This window comes from Phyllopteryx taeniolatus, chromosome 2, assembly GCF_024500385.1.
Source record: "Phyllopteryx taeniolatus isolate TA_2022b chromosome 2, UOR_Ptae_1.2, whole genome shotgun sequence".
Taxonomy (NCBI): Eukaryota; Metazoa; Chordata; class Actinopteri; order Syngnathiformes; family Syngnathidae; genus Phyllopteryx; species Phyllopteryx taeniolatus.
This window is the reverse complement of record NC_084503.1, coordinates 3,037,632-3,052,604: the sequence shown is the minus strand read 5'-3', so window position 1 is coordinate 3,052,604 and position 14,973 is coordinate 3,037,632. Positions and strand designations below refer to the sequence as shown.

Here is a 14,973-nt window from a genome sequence, read left to right as displayed (position 1 = left end):
GATGAGACTTGTTAAGTAAATAGTACATTTGTAGTCAAAAAATGTGTACATTTTATTTTGTGGTGTGTATGGTCACCATTAGGTGTTAGAAAGTATTTATGCAAAATAATTGTACTTTATTAGGAATAAATACATTCGAAAGAAAATGTGTAGTTTATGAAGTTTGTTTCGGTGTTCTGAAGATACATTTGCCCTTCAGTCTTTTATAACTTACCACATGCAAATGAAACACGACAATCACAAACATGAAAGACAATTGCGCCTCACCACATGCAATAATAAACAAATCGCACCAAAAAGAAGATTCTGGCTTTGAACGTACGATGCCAAATCATGAATAACTCAAATAGTTTTGTAATGAACGCCAATATCTTCTCTTTTTATTGTGAGTATTATTTTTAGATTTGTGTTTAAGACTGGTTGAAAACCTTTAAAAAAACGAAACGCAGAAAGTACAGATAACTTTTAAATATAGGGAGTAAAATTAAAAAAGTAATCAGAAAAAAAATACAAGTACGGATACGTGACGAAATCTATTTAAGTACAGAAATGAAGTATTTGCTCTACACAGAGGTGGGTAGAGTAGCCACAAATTCTACTCAATTAAGAGTAATGTTACTTTTAGAATAATATGACTCAAATAAAAAATACATCCCAACAACATCACTTTAACTGAAACAGTAGCAAACAAGCAACTGTAAATGAATTACACATTTTCTCCCAGTAATGTAATGGGTTACAGTTACATAAATTCTGTAATTAAATTACCCAATCTTGTTACTAGTGTAATGGGCTACATTTGCATAAATTCTGGAATACAATTTGGTAATTAGTTACGCCCAACACTGATTTATGCCGCATATTTACCCAACGTATGCCACATTCAATATGGCGGCGATATTGACGTACAAATCCGTGGCAATGTGGGGTTATGTATATCTGACGTCTGCCTGCTCCAACGAACCCGTAGCCGTGCTAGCTATTTATACTCAGCCACCTGACTTCCTGGATCTGTGCAGTCAGCACACAAGCGGGGCAAATTCCTCAAGCTGCATTCGCTGTCACGCCGAAGTAGGAAATTCAAGGTGAGGCGTTTGTCTTCTGTTTCTTGTCGTGGTTATTTTTGTCTCTAGCCGTTGGAGAATTGCGGCTGTTATTCGGCTTATTTGGTACATCGAATAAACCCCCGAGGAGTTCTCGAGTTAGCGCTATGGATAGCAATGCTAAGATAAGCTAAGCTAAGCTAAACTAAACTGAACTGAACTGTTAGCAGCTGTCCTGTCCACATAGCTTGACTTCCTCGTAGCCCCTACTTTTGAAGCTAATGCGATTTTAAAGCAAACAGCTTCTCAGTTGGGTGTACATTCTTCGAAATATCATCACACTCAAGAGAGTTTTACAATTGTAGTTTAACGAGCAATGTTGCTGGTTCAAGTTTGTTATGAGGCCTGTTGAACCGTTCCAAAATGAGAAGATATCAATCTAAAAACCACTTTGAGCATTTATCTGAAATCTTTGATATCCATCGTAATAATTGAATATCCATGTACTAGTACATGGATATTTTTGCCCTCACTAGGAACACAATCCAGTGCATTAGAAGAATGACTTCTAAAAAATAATAATAATCTCACTACTAGTGCTATTTGTGGTCTAGTAGAACGACCTTAAATATGATATCAAGGACATTGATAAAGCCGTTTGAGCATTTATTCAATATTCTTGGTATCCATCGCAAGTGTCACACATTTCCCCATAAATGTCTTTAATGGCATTTTAATTGGGGCAAAATGCAAGAATGGAAAAAAGACAGCCTCTCTATTAGGGGATGAATTGATACTTTAGTCATCCCGAAAGGGGAAATTGTCACAATGGCAGCAATATTCACACATATAGACTCGTATTAATAGTTTGGACACAAAAAGAAAGGAAAGAAATCCAAAGAGCAGCATTGAGGAGGAATTACAAGAAATTCAAATCTAATTTAAACAAGAGATTAAGATGTAATTGCAGGCAGTCCTCTCTCATGTTAACTATTAAATAACCAAATATAGTTCAGCGCATCTACCAATAGTAAGCTTTTCTTTTTTGTGTGCCTCGCTATCGCTTCTATCGTAAAGAGCCATGGTCTAAAGGGCATCAAAGCATTTAAAGGCACCTCATTGTTGAGAAAAAGTTGAGTCATGAGAATGTTACCAACGCAATCAGTCATGTAAACGTACTAATGCAATCACAGTCATGTAAAAAAGAAAAAAAAAACTGTTGAAATTGTTACCAAAGTATAACGCAGCTGTCCCTTTTGAAATTAACTGAGACTAACATTAAAACGTCTTATGGCAAGTAGTGTCTGTGTGGAAAAAATCTCTCTCTATGCTTTGTCTTGAGTGTGGCAAGTTTGCTGTTTTACATAGGGGTGTCGATTGTTGTGCTTGGTGTAGTGACCATTTCACAAACTATAAAATTGTATGTCCAATAAGCCAAGTTACAGTAGTAAATATTATACATTGATGTTTCAATACAGTATTCCACCTTGTAGAAGATAATCATTAACCTTTTTTTTTTCTTTCTTACTTCTGATGATTCAGGTTTCATGGTATCACGTTTGAACTACACATAGACGACTTGTTTATCGGGGTTGCTGATTACTGGTATGTCAACATGTTGAGTACTTCCATTCCTTCTCCATGCTCTTTTTAGCTTCTTCAGCTGATGCTTTAAATAGATTTTGCCTTCTGCCGTATTCTTACGAATACATTTGTTCGTCAAAAGTTGTATGTTTGTTTTCATCACACTGGGGAGGAAGAGAGATTTGCATAATAAAATGTGTACAATCCATCTTGTTAGAAAAGTAATTATGCCCTGGAGATATTGAGAAGATACTGTTGTGTGTACATAAAAAAGCATCCTGAATAAATAATCTTCTATACTCTGGCTTCTCACTCTATTGTTGCATCCTTTCAATTTTAGTACACTGTAGATTCTGCTCAGAGGGCTGCTATTTTTTTTTTTTTTTTAAGTGTCATATTCCTGTGACTGAGTTTACAGTACCAAAGAGAGGGTGACTGCAAGTCCAGTGGAGACACTGTCACGTGTGACTCATGAGTAACACTGCACCACGGCCCGGTTGCTTAACAGGCGCGGGGGCGGCTCTGAAAAGCCATTTGAGAATTATTTGCTATCCTTGATGTCCTTCTTGAAGTCCATGTACGAGTACACGCTTTGTCGTGACTAGTAAGACAACTTTGGCATCTTAGCAGGACAAATACATGATACCAGTAGAGCCTGACCAATATGGTGTTGTTGGGGTGATACCGATATTTGGGGCCCCAAAAAAAATCTGATATATTGGTCAATATCTTAAATAAGAGCATGCGCACACACCGATGTCAATTTATCTGCGCTGTTCTCGGCCTGCTGGTTTAACGGTCGGACTCTAGTTACCAGTGAGACAAAAATATCCACCAATTGATTACTGCGTGCTGCTAGTACTACTAGTTACATAAATTCTACTTGTTAACATCCAGAGGTTCACTTTAGGTTGTGATTTGAGTCGATATTGATGTAGATGCTCTGTTATAGATTCAGGAAGAAGTCGAAATATACAAATATAGTTAAGAGCAAATTTAGAATAAATTTTTTTTGGTGCCCGATAATCAGTCTATCCCTACAAAGAGCTCTCCATACGGGCGGTGTAGGTCTAACACTGAGGCTTCCTGAGTGATGAGATTACAGGTGTCATCTTGCAAAGCCTTCTTGTTTAGAGTCAGTCTTTACAGCTGTGGATGGTCGGACAAATTGGCATCCGTATGAGGCGATGGAGCGGAAGGTACACACAGGTTTAATGTAAAAAACGCACTAAGAAATGACAATCTTGTTTTGATCTAGTTAGTCGCTCTATTTTTAAGAATGACACTGATGTCTTTTCTGAATGGAATTGATGTGTTTTTTTTTTTTGGGTGCTTTCCCAGATAGCTTTGTGACACAAACTCTTTTGTCAACCAGAACAGGTTATATGACAGTCAATGCCCCGCCTTGACTCTTTTCCATCTCGTCTCTGCTAGTAATTGCTGTGACATCATTGCTTGCTCGTGTTCTTGTCATAACAGGGAGCCAGGATGGACTCAAAGTCTCTCAGATTTCCCTTTTGCCTATCCCCTTCGCCATACACTTCTACTCCCAGAGCGTCCTCGACGTCACTGGGCTCCAGCGGCTCGTACAGGCGGGACACTCTGCCTCATCACGATCGCTTTCCGAGAGCATCATCCACATACAAAGCAGATATGGACCAAAAGGTACTCTTTTTAAAAAAAAATTTTTTTATTTTTTTTTCATTTTAACTCATTTGCTGCCATGGACGTTTAGATTTGTCAAGTGGAATCCAATCCATTCACTGCCATCGACACAAATATTTGTCAAGTAGGTTCTTCGAAGGGTAAACATGGAAGAGGGTCTTGCCCAGCTTGTTTGTGAAATTCCCAAAAAGATGGGACAGGTGGCAAAAAAGACTGAGAATGTTGAGGAATGGTCATATAACACCTGTTTGGAACATCCCACAGGTGAACAGGATAATTGGGAACAGGTGGGTGCCATGATTGGGTATGAAAGGAGCTTCCCTGAATTGCTCAGTCATTCACAAGCAAAGATGGGGCAATGTTCACCTCTTTGTGAACAAATGTGTGAGAAAATAGTCGAACAGTTTACGGACAATGTTCCTCAACGTACAATTGCAAGGAATTTAGGGATTTCATCATCTATGGTCCATAATATCATCAAAAGGTTTAGAGAATCTGGATTTTTTGATCAACACAGCTTTTATGTATGGTATAAACAGCGTATGTGTCTTGGTAGGTAGTGGAAAGTGTGTGTCGTCATGAGAAAAGATGATGCAGTTCATGGCGTGAATGGGATGGGGGGGGGGGGTGGTGCCCGCTTACGCTCACCTCAAGGCATGCAGACAGTTGGAGTCGTTACGGCATGTTTCTTAGTTGTATATCTGTAAATTATTTTGCCACCAAAAGCCCTTTCTCTGTTTTGTTTTATGTCACAAAAGCAAAAAATATTAGCGTCAAAGTCACTGTTCTGTTTGACCTGCTTCTTTTCACAAAAAGCTTTTTCTCTCCACTTGCTTCAAAAACTGGTGCGTTTGGTGAAACCAGCCCATGTTCTACTGCTGATTACTTAAGAACATAAAAAGCTAGAAAAAACTTTCTGGTGAAAGGAGAGAGTATTCTGTGGAAAATGATTTTGTTTGACGCAAGACTGCATAAATAGCTGAAACTAAGTTGATTAGGAAAATGTAAATTTGTCACGAAAACTAATTCGACTTTCAGATGAAATTTCAGGAAGTATCTGAAATCCAGGTTTTACAGCTGAACTTAATTTGAGCTTGTCTAAACGTTTGAATGCAAAAGTCTGTCCATGAATTGACTGATACATTTCCAAGGATGTCCGCTTCTGTGCCTTTTTGTGATTCTTCCTCTGTTGCAACGGTGAGGTACTCTCGATCACGTCAGGTGTGGTCTTGGTCTCATGATGTCAAAATGTTAACGTCACGACGAAGAGGACTTGTTAAATACCAATTGTAACTGAAGCAGTTCAGCTCCATCCTGGAGGGTTTCAGTTGGAAACCTTGCTTAAGTCAGCTTTCCAATCAAATTCTTTACAAGGTCACTCTGCTCAGTGCTTGCAGTCATTTGAGATGGGGGGGGGGGGGGGGGGGGGGGGGAATGTTCTCTGCTTGCGTTGTGAGGGGAATCAGAACTGTGTTGCTATGCATATGTCAGTGGAGCAACAGTCGACCCATCAGGGGTCTTTTTATAGGACAGCTTAGATTGCTTGGCAGCTAACACACGTACTTGAATCCAGCTATTGGTCAAGACTCCTCAAGATAGTGTTATTGTTTGTAGAACGGTATTTTAAGATACCATGCTTGTGTTGATGTATCAGTCTTTTTTTTTTTTTCATGTTAGGAACAGAAAACATGATCACCAAATAAAGTAGTTACAATACTTAAAACTATGTCAGTTTTGATCAAATGTAGTGCTGCAATGGGGTGAAATTTTTTTGAAAGTTTATGGGAATTTAAGATGGAGAATTTATAAAATATTCAGTATGTTGTAAAATTTCAATTAACACAATGACATATTGTGGACAAAGACCTTACGTTCTTGCAGTGTACTGCCAACTACTGGCCAGGAGGACTTACTTAATGTTAGATTTTAATTTTTTAATGTAAATGTATTTATATTTTGCCTTAAGTATTGGTGGCTTTCATGAGTACCCGATACATTTAAAATCAGGCCAGTATTGGCCCGATACAGAGCTGGTATCTGTACTACTCGCCCATCCCCTGAATCTTACCATTGGTTATATGAATTACAGCCCCCCACCACCACACACACACACACACACACACACACTATCTCTTACGTGCAGATATTTTTCCAGATTCTCTGAATCTTTTGATGATATTTTGGACAATAGATAATGAAATCTGTAGATTCCTTGCAATTGTGTGGTGAGAAATGTTGTCCTTAAACTATTGGACTATTTGCTGGCGAAAAAGTGGTGAACCTCTCCCTCATCCTTGCTTATGAACAACTCAGGCTTTCGGGGATGCTTCTTTTAAACCCAATCATGACACGTTTTTTTTTTTTTTTGGGAAGGAGTCTTCAGCTTTCCCAATCTTTTGTTGCCCCCTTCTCAGCTTTTTTGGAGCGTGTTGAAGGCGTCAAATTCAAAATGAGAGAATATTTTTAAAAATAATTGGCTGGCGACCAGTTCAGGGTGTATCCCGCCTCTCACCCGAAGATAGCTGGGATAGCCTCCAGCACGCCGGTGACCCTAGTGAGGATAAGTGGTATGGAAAATGGATGGACAATGTCCTAACGTCATTAGAATTGGAAAATAAATGATGTTTAATAAACGCTCAAATGGCTTTCTTAAGCTTCAGTATAAATGTACCCTAAGTACTAACTCAAATGCTCTACTTTCAAGAGTTCTCACTTCCTGAGCTCGTTGAGAGACCACAGCAATTCTGACTCCCGCAGCAGCAGCAGCAGATGGAAGTTGCAATCCTCTGTCACATCTTCCAGCCGATCTTACGAGCATCCATGGGCAGAATCTTCAGTCAGCAGCAGGACTAAACTGGTACTAAAGCTTTAACAAATTCATGTGTTTAGAAAACAATTTACCATCTAAGTGAACAATAGGTGGCAGAAAGCAAGTTGGAAAGCTTCGGCTTATGATGTCATTTTTCTTTTTCTTCCGGTTTCTGCAGACTGACTCTGAGGGCAGGTTTGGCCATTCCAGTCTGTTGACCAGCACTGATGATGGTGACAATAAGAGAGCCAAATTGACCTACGGCAACAGAGGGCTGTACTCAAAAGCGCCCAGTACCTCACCTACAGGATCCACCTACTCCAGTAGTGGACTTAATAATGCCAGAGGTACCTAAAACCCACCTTGCTAATATTCTGCGTTATCTCAGTAGCACCGTCTGTCAGTCCGCTTAAGTGAGAAAAGGCGTGCAGCTCCACGCCCATTCTGCCAGCCACGTAATTCTGTCATTTGTTCTCTCCATTTACTCACTCTGGGTGGAGTAACCCTGAAGTGTGGGCGTTCCCTCTCATATCTGGTCACGTGCACATTCTGCCAAAGACCTATATGACGTGCACAAAAGTGAATTAAATGTTGTCAATTTAAATACCAATATCTAATAAACTAATATCGTCTCACAAAAGTCAGCTATCGTAATGCTAAAATATAACAACACAACCTAGGGGTGTATGGAAATTAGCATAGATGTTATGGAAAATACAAACTTTCAATCAACTACAATTTTTACACACGCTGCGCCGCAACACCTGCTAATGCTGCATACAACAATACTCGCATGAATATATTCCACTTTTTTGGTGTGTGAGCGGTAAATGTTTTTGGCCCATACGCCTGTGTCCTTTCTCAGCAGGCGTTAAAGAAAAACCCAGTGAGCCATTGGAGCCGTCATGGAGCTCGAGCCGTTTTCTGTCGCGGTCTTCACCTTTCGGCTCAAAGCCACTGGCGTCCAGCAGAGAAGCAGAGACTCAGAACGAGCTTGAACTGCGAGAAAGAAGGACGAGATTCCAGGAGCTGACGTCTTTGTGTAGGTTCTTTTTGTGAGTACTCAGTGGAATTGTTTGTTTTGTTTCTTGACGCAAGTGCTCTCATCTTTCCTGCTCTCAGATAAGACAGACCGTCTGACATCCACATATGCCCAAGGAGCTCGTCCCAAAGACAAGGTTTACTCCCCTTGTTCCTTCACTGCTGTGCGAGAAAGCTCCCCGGGTGGTAATGTCGCATCCACCTCCACCTCCTTCGCCAATCGCTTCTCTGTGGCACGTGACTACAACAACAGATCCTCATCACGCTTGTTAAATGCCTCATCCCGCCGTGCCTCATCTCAGGAACAGCCTTCCTCCCTCAGACCGGAAGCCCTGCTACCTCCGAGACCTGCCCCCGAAGGCGGTGAACCCCAAGGACGTACCTCCACGCGCCACCTTTTATCTCGCCTCTTCTCACCCAGCCCCCAAAACTCCTCTTCCTCCTTCTCCAGCAGCCTGTCCAGCAACCGCTCGTTGGATGACGACAGCCTTTCTCTGAACAGCGATGAGGGTGCCAGGATGTCTGCGAATGCGGAGCCGGCCTCCCGCAGGTGGCAGGCGAACACCCCCGGCTCTAGGCAGCGCAGAGCAGACCCCTCTCCGATTTGGGAGAACAAAGACCGTGGAGTTGCTGGACCCAGGGTGCCGTTGCCCCGAGAGCCTGAAGTAGAGAGCAGTGAGGTTGCCAGCGGCGGAAACTCCTCCTGGCTTTCTTCCTCACTGCAGAGCCGCTGCCCTCCTCTCCTGTCTCGTCTTCGGAGACACGCACGGGACGAGAGCGCACACTCATCTGCCAGCCTTAGCCGTCCTCAACGCTTGCTGAGAAGATGGGATGACCTCGAACTGAGAGCGCCTCATGATCACGACGAGGACGATGACGAAGAGCAAGGGGCGGTCGGTTTGAATCTGTTCGGGGCGGCATGTCCTCGCAGGCAAGAGGAAGAGAAGTTACCCCAAATGGAGGAAACTTTAGTGGGCTTGGCGCAGCGCCGCAGGGGCACTCCACTTCAAAACAAATCCACTGGGCCACAAGTTGGTGTTGAGACGGCGCTGGACGGCACAAGGAGCAAACAAGAGAAGCTCCGCATTATTAAGGAGAGGTAAGTGACATACAACCTTCCAATTACTGTACCGGCGTGCACCCTGCTGTCGACTGAGCACAAAAAGAGCAATGTCTTTTTCAGCAAATAACCGAGGAGAAGTTTCCCCCCCTCCCCCCAAGAATCTGCAAATATGCAGGGGAACACTGTATCCGCAAAGCAAAATATATTTTTCTATTATTTCTGTGTAACCTAATTCTCTGGGAGGGGGGGGCAACTTGTTCCAAAGCTTGTTTGGTATCATAAAAAACGAAATAAATCCCTGAAGGGGGGCAAAAAAGTGAGATTTTGTTTTTAACAATGTTAGTCATTTATGTTTTCTTTAATCAAAGTGGAAAATCTATTAAAATTGGAAGTTGGATTTATGTGAATTTTTATTTTACAGCCATGTCGACCATCCTTCCTAGCAATTGATCCCCGAGTTAGTAGTGTCACAATAAGTAACAAGCTAAGCCGCCTTCCACTGATGCCCTTCTTCTCTGCCAGACTACTGCTGGAAGATTCCGACGAGGACGAAGGAGACTTGTGCCGAATCTGCCAGATGGGAGAGGAGTCGACATCAAACCCCTTGATTCAACCTTGCCGATGCACTGGAAGTCTGCAGTACGTCCACCAGGACTGCATCAAGAGATGGCTGTGCTCCAAAATTGGCTCAGGTATCTATTAGCAGTATTGTCCCTCGAAGATTTTCTTTGTCCACATGTTTTCTTCCCTTTGTTGTTCTTTTTCATCAGTTGTCAGAAATGACTCAATAAAAATACTTGCTTGCGGTACGTGAGTAGATTATTCAGATATCTGTACTAGAGTCTTTTTACTTTTACTGCTTTCTTTTGAGAATATCTGTACTCTCTAAATCTCTTTTTCAACTCGCTGATGCTTCATAATGCCATGAGAGCTTGCTATTATAGAAAGTTTATTTTAATCGCATATTCAGAAACAAACTTATTGAACATGGCATTGGTTCCACACAAATATAACGCTTAATAGAGTAAAAACTTGTCATACTGACATAACATCCAGCAGCAGTATTTGTACTTGGACTTAAGTATCGCATGTGAGTACCTTTGCCATCTGTCTTTTAGGCACGGACCTGGCGGCCATCACAAATTGTGAACTCTGCAAGGAAAAGTTGCGCTTGAACATCGACAACTTTGACATCCAGCAGCTGTACAGAACACACGCGCAGGTCAGGAATGTTCTTTTCGTAGATGTTTGTGTGTACGTTAGCACACAGTGTGCTGAGACGTCTCGTCTCGCTCCACAGTCAGAATATGACAACTTCATCAGCAGTGGTCTCTATCTGGTGGTCCTGTTGCATTTTTTTGAACAGAGGTTCTCTGATGTCCTGGGAGCAGTTGATGCAGCTGGGGTGAGTACACACACACAGACACACTCTCCGGGGGGGAGCAAATAAAACATGGATAAACATTGAATAATAATCATTATTCAATGTTCAGTTATGCATCTTTTGCACCACTTTCTATAGGGTTGCAAAGGGGTGCAAAATTTCCAGTAAATGTCCGTGGGCAGTTAATTTTGGCGATTATTACAGTTGCTTGTGGTTTTCCACTCTTCAGGGCAGGGCTCTGTTCCTGTCCCCGTTGTTTATCGCGATGCGTTCCACACCATGATGGGTGTAAGTCTGCACTGTAGAGAGATTTTATATGCTGTATGCGTGGACACAGACAGTGCTGTGAAAAAGTATTGCCCCACCTCACTCGAATTCTTAGATTTTTGCATAGTTTCCCCACTTTGTTTAAAATTATCAGACAAAAGTAAGCCAAGTAAACATGAAATGCAGTTTCCAAATGCTGATTTTATTTATTAAGGGGGGGAAAAAGGGGCCTGTCTGGAAAAATAATGCCCCCCTTGTTAATTCATGAATTATTTGTGGCTAATCACATGTTGTGGTTCATTTTCACTGACCACACCCAAGCCTGATTACCTCCAGACCTGTTCAGACAAGAAATCACTTAAATAGAATAGTCAAACGATTAATAAAAAAAGAAACAAAAAAAGTGTCTGTTAGTCTTGTTACAAAGCCATTTCTAAAGCCTTAGGACTCTAGTGAACCACGGTAAGAGCCATTATCCACAAATTGAGAAAACATGGAACAGCGGTAAACCTACCAGGAGTAGCCGGCCGACAATAATTACCCCAAGAGCACAGTGACCACTCATCCAGGAGGCTCACAAAGGAACCGACGACAACAACTAAAGAACTGCAGGCTTCTCTTGCCTCAGTTAAGGTTAGTGTTCATGACTCAACAATATAAGGGAGAAAAATGGCATTCATGGCAGAGTTCCAAGGCGAAAACCACTGCTGACCCAAAAGACCATAAAGGCTCATCTTGATTTTGCAGCAAAAAAAAAATGATTCCCTAGAATTTTAGGAGACCATTCAATGGACTGACGACATAAAAAGTAGAACTTTTTGGAAGGTGTGCGTATCATTACGTCTGGTGTAAATGCAAAACAGCAGTTCAGAAAAAGAGCACAGTCAAATGTGGTGGCACCGTGACGATCTGGGGCTGCTTTTCTCTGGGGCTCCTTCTGGACCTGGACGACTTGCTGTGATTGGAACCGTGAATTCTGCTCGTTACTAGAAAATCCTGGAGGAGAATGTCCGTGAACACACCAGCAATTCAACTTCTGAATCGCTTTTTTTTTTTTTGGAGTGGTGTAATAAAAGTCTGGACATGAATCCGATTGAAATGCTGTGGCATGACCTCAAAGAAGCCGTTCATGCTCAAAAACCCTTCATTGTTGCTGAATGAAAAGAATTCTACAAGGAAGAGTGCGACAAAATAACTCGAGTGATGTCAAAGACTCATTACCAGTTGGAGAAAACTGCTCATTTCAGTTGTTGTTGTTGAGGGTGGCCCATCCAGTTATTAGTTTTAGGGGGGGGGGATTACTTTTGCACACAGGGCCTGTTAGCTTTAAAGTGTTTTTTTTCCTTAATAAATCAAATCAGCATTTTAAAAAAGCATTTTGTTTATTCATATCTTTATTTGCTGATCTTAAACATTAAAGTGGGAAAACTCTGCAAAAAAAAATTATTTAAGGGGGCAGTACTTTTTCACAGCACTTTATAACTTCTCTTGAACATGGCATAGGTTCCACACAAGTGACATATTTTAGAGTAACAATTTGTCATTACTGACATTAACATTCAACTCTAATTCTTTTTACATTCTATTTTTATGAAGCACAATATTATACAGTGCTATTTTTCCTCATACCAAACTTTTACATTTTGTTTTGTTTGTTTTTTTTGGGAGGCGGGAATGGACTAATGGAATTTCCATTCATTTTAGTGGGAAAGGCTAATTTAAGAAGTGTTTTGAGTTAAGAGCACAGTCATGGAATTAAAAAAAATCTCTCACCGCGCTACTGTAGTTTTACCCCTCCCACAAGCTTGCAACTTATTTAAACACACTTTGGAAACTTCCATGGCGTTCTCCAAATAAGAGGCAAAGTGTGCTTTCTTCGAGCAGTTAAACCAAAATGTTTAAACAACCCATATAAATGTGTAATGAAAGTCTGCTAGCTTAATGGTAGTACAAGGCGAAATGCCATAGATGGGTCAATGGAAGTCCACATAGATGTTACATTAATTGTAATCCTTCAAACAGCTGTCACTTTAATACACATGGAGCAGCAACACAAAAACGGTATACACAGGCAAGTATTTGTTGTGCTCTGGGAGAAGAAAAAAGACTTACTTTACTGGAGCTTAGTAAGAGTCCTTCTCTGCCACTTGCTGTTAATTACACCGCATGTCTTCCCGATGGCATAAAAATCCGCGACTTAACGTTTGGTTCACTGTCCTGTATAGTCGACTATTTATTTGTATTTTTTATTGTGTGACTGCCAAGCACCAGAGTGAACACACGTAAGTATTACACTGTTTGTAGGATTGTGTTAGTTTTGAAAAGAGACGGCTCTTCCCTCTTCCCATCCAGTTGTTTAACCTGGTGAGAATTCTTCCAGAACACATGGACAACCTTGAAAGTACGTCACTCACTCTTCACTCGTGTTGTTTGAGCATGAATTAATCAGTAACCTTGATGTCCAGTTTAACGTCCATGTACTAGTACACTCTTTGTTCTCATCCGGAAGGCAATACAGTGCGCGAGGGGGAATATTCTCCCGTGTGCTTAAGTAGGTCATACACGCACCCTCGTGCGAGCTACGCGCTTTGGCTGGCGCAACCGTTGAATGTGGGCGTTCACTGGCACATTTGGTCGTGCGCGCGTTCTTCTGTTGACTTAAGCACCTTTCTTCCTCCGCACTGTAGTAAGTACAGCACCCTGTGGAGGTGAAACATCATGTGGCGCTTGAAGTTTGGAGGCAGTTACAATATTATATAATCAAAATGTGCATTATGCTGGTGACGGCGTGTCGCCGGTACGCTCAGTCAGTCGGCGCACAAGTCAGGCGCGTTTTATAAAAAAAAAAATTAAAAAAAAGACGACTTAGCAAGAATGGAAGAATATGGCCCTCGCAGAAGGACTGTCTTACTAGTACTTTTTTTTTTTTTTTTTCCCTCCCACTACTGTATGACATTTCTTCACACGAATAGGACGACCTTGGCATACTAGTACCACATTTTACTAGCGAGGCAAAAGTTACTTGTGTGGATGTTGAGCTGGATATCCTAGAAATGCACAAAAGCCATTAGACAAGGACTCGCTCTGTCAATTGGATTTTCTTTCTTTCTTTCTTCACAAGTACCCGATAACCTTGAAATCAGTCTGGTAACGGCCCAATATGGACACCTGCTATTAGTACTCACCCATCTCCTAATAAGACGGTCGTTCTACTAGTGCCCTGACTTGTTTTAGTGGTGACGACAAAGGGCATACTAGTACGTGCACCTCAAACTGGATATCGAATACATGCTCAGAAGGCTTTCCGTACCTACACTCGTGCCATTGCTTGGTGCGCTGACTTTGCTTTCTTCATGCTGCAGATCCTACCGAGGAAAGCGACAGCGAGGAGGAAGACGACCGACCTTCTATCGAGTTCTCCGACCTGGACGACGATCTTGACGAGGAATACTGATCACGACAATAATCAGGTCGCGACGTAAAGAAAACTGTTTGTGCATTTCATTCCATATCCTTGATATCATCGCTGGCGGGCACTATTATACAGTAGTGGAAAAAAACTTAACTAGTAAGATAGTCCCTCTACTAGTGCACTGAATTGTCTTACTAGTGAGGGCAAAGGTCGTACAGTACTAGTTTCAAGGACCTTAAGACGAATATCAAGGACATGGAATAAAGGCTTCGCACGTTTTGGCTTTGATCACCCACTCTGCAAACATTAGACTTTTGATTTACACGTATGCAAACTTGAACTAAATTGGTGTGAAAGATTTTGCTTAACCACATTGATTTGGTTTTTATGCGAGTGCGCTTTATTCAGTATAATTAAATACAAATGCAACCACAAGTGCTTTTGTTGAAAGTGTTTCATGGAGTAGAGAAAAAAAGTGGATGATTTGTCAATTGTTCCTTTTTTTTCATTTTGGTCTGCTTTTCCTTTTGTGTGCATGGGTGTCTAGCTCATTGTCTTCGTTTCAATGATCAAATATGTTAATGAGTAAACTGAGTTTGTGTTGCATTATGGAAATAAAGATAATTTTCAAAAGCTATGTTTTTGTATTTTTAGGGTAAACATGGAGGTCTCCAAACAGCAACTGATATTATTTCTCAGCATAAC

General features: G+C 41.3%; 1 protein-coding gene across 6 annotated transcripts; it reads left to right on the top strand.

Moving 5' to 3' along the window:
* The first annotated feature begins 958 nt into the window (after positions 1 to 958).
* Positions 959 to 14,905, top strand: marchf7 (membrane-associated ring finger (C3HC4) 7). 6 transcript variants are annotated; one of them, XM_061753167.1, is made up of 12 exons: positions 959 to 1,085; positions 2,586 to 2,648; positions 4,107 to 4,292; positions 6,997 to 7,149; positions 7,280 to 7,448; positions 7,970 to 8,143; positions 8,224 to 9,241; positions 9,728 to 9,897; positions 10,324 to 10,427; positions 10,506 to 10,610; positions 13,209 to 13,257; positions 14,219 to 14,905. In XM_061753167.1, the coding sequence occupies exons 3-12, from the start codon at positions 4,116 to 4,118 to the stop codon at positions 14,308 to 14,310; spliced, it is 2,211 nt and encodes a 736-aa protein (XP_061609151.1). In that variant the 5' UTR covers positions 959 to 1,085; positions 2,586 to 2,648; positions 4,107 to 4,115; the 3' UTR covers positions 14,311 to 14,905. The 6 variants fall into 6 exon arrangements, with proteins under 6 accessions (XP_061609151.1, XP_061609168.1, XP_061609133.1 ...); XM_061753184.1 differs by having other exon boundaries at positions 7,967 to 8,143; positions 10,572 to 10,610; XM_061753149.1 differs by having other exon boundaries at positions 7,967 to 8,143.
* The last annotated feature ends 68 nt before the right edge of the window (positions 14,906 to 14,973 follow it).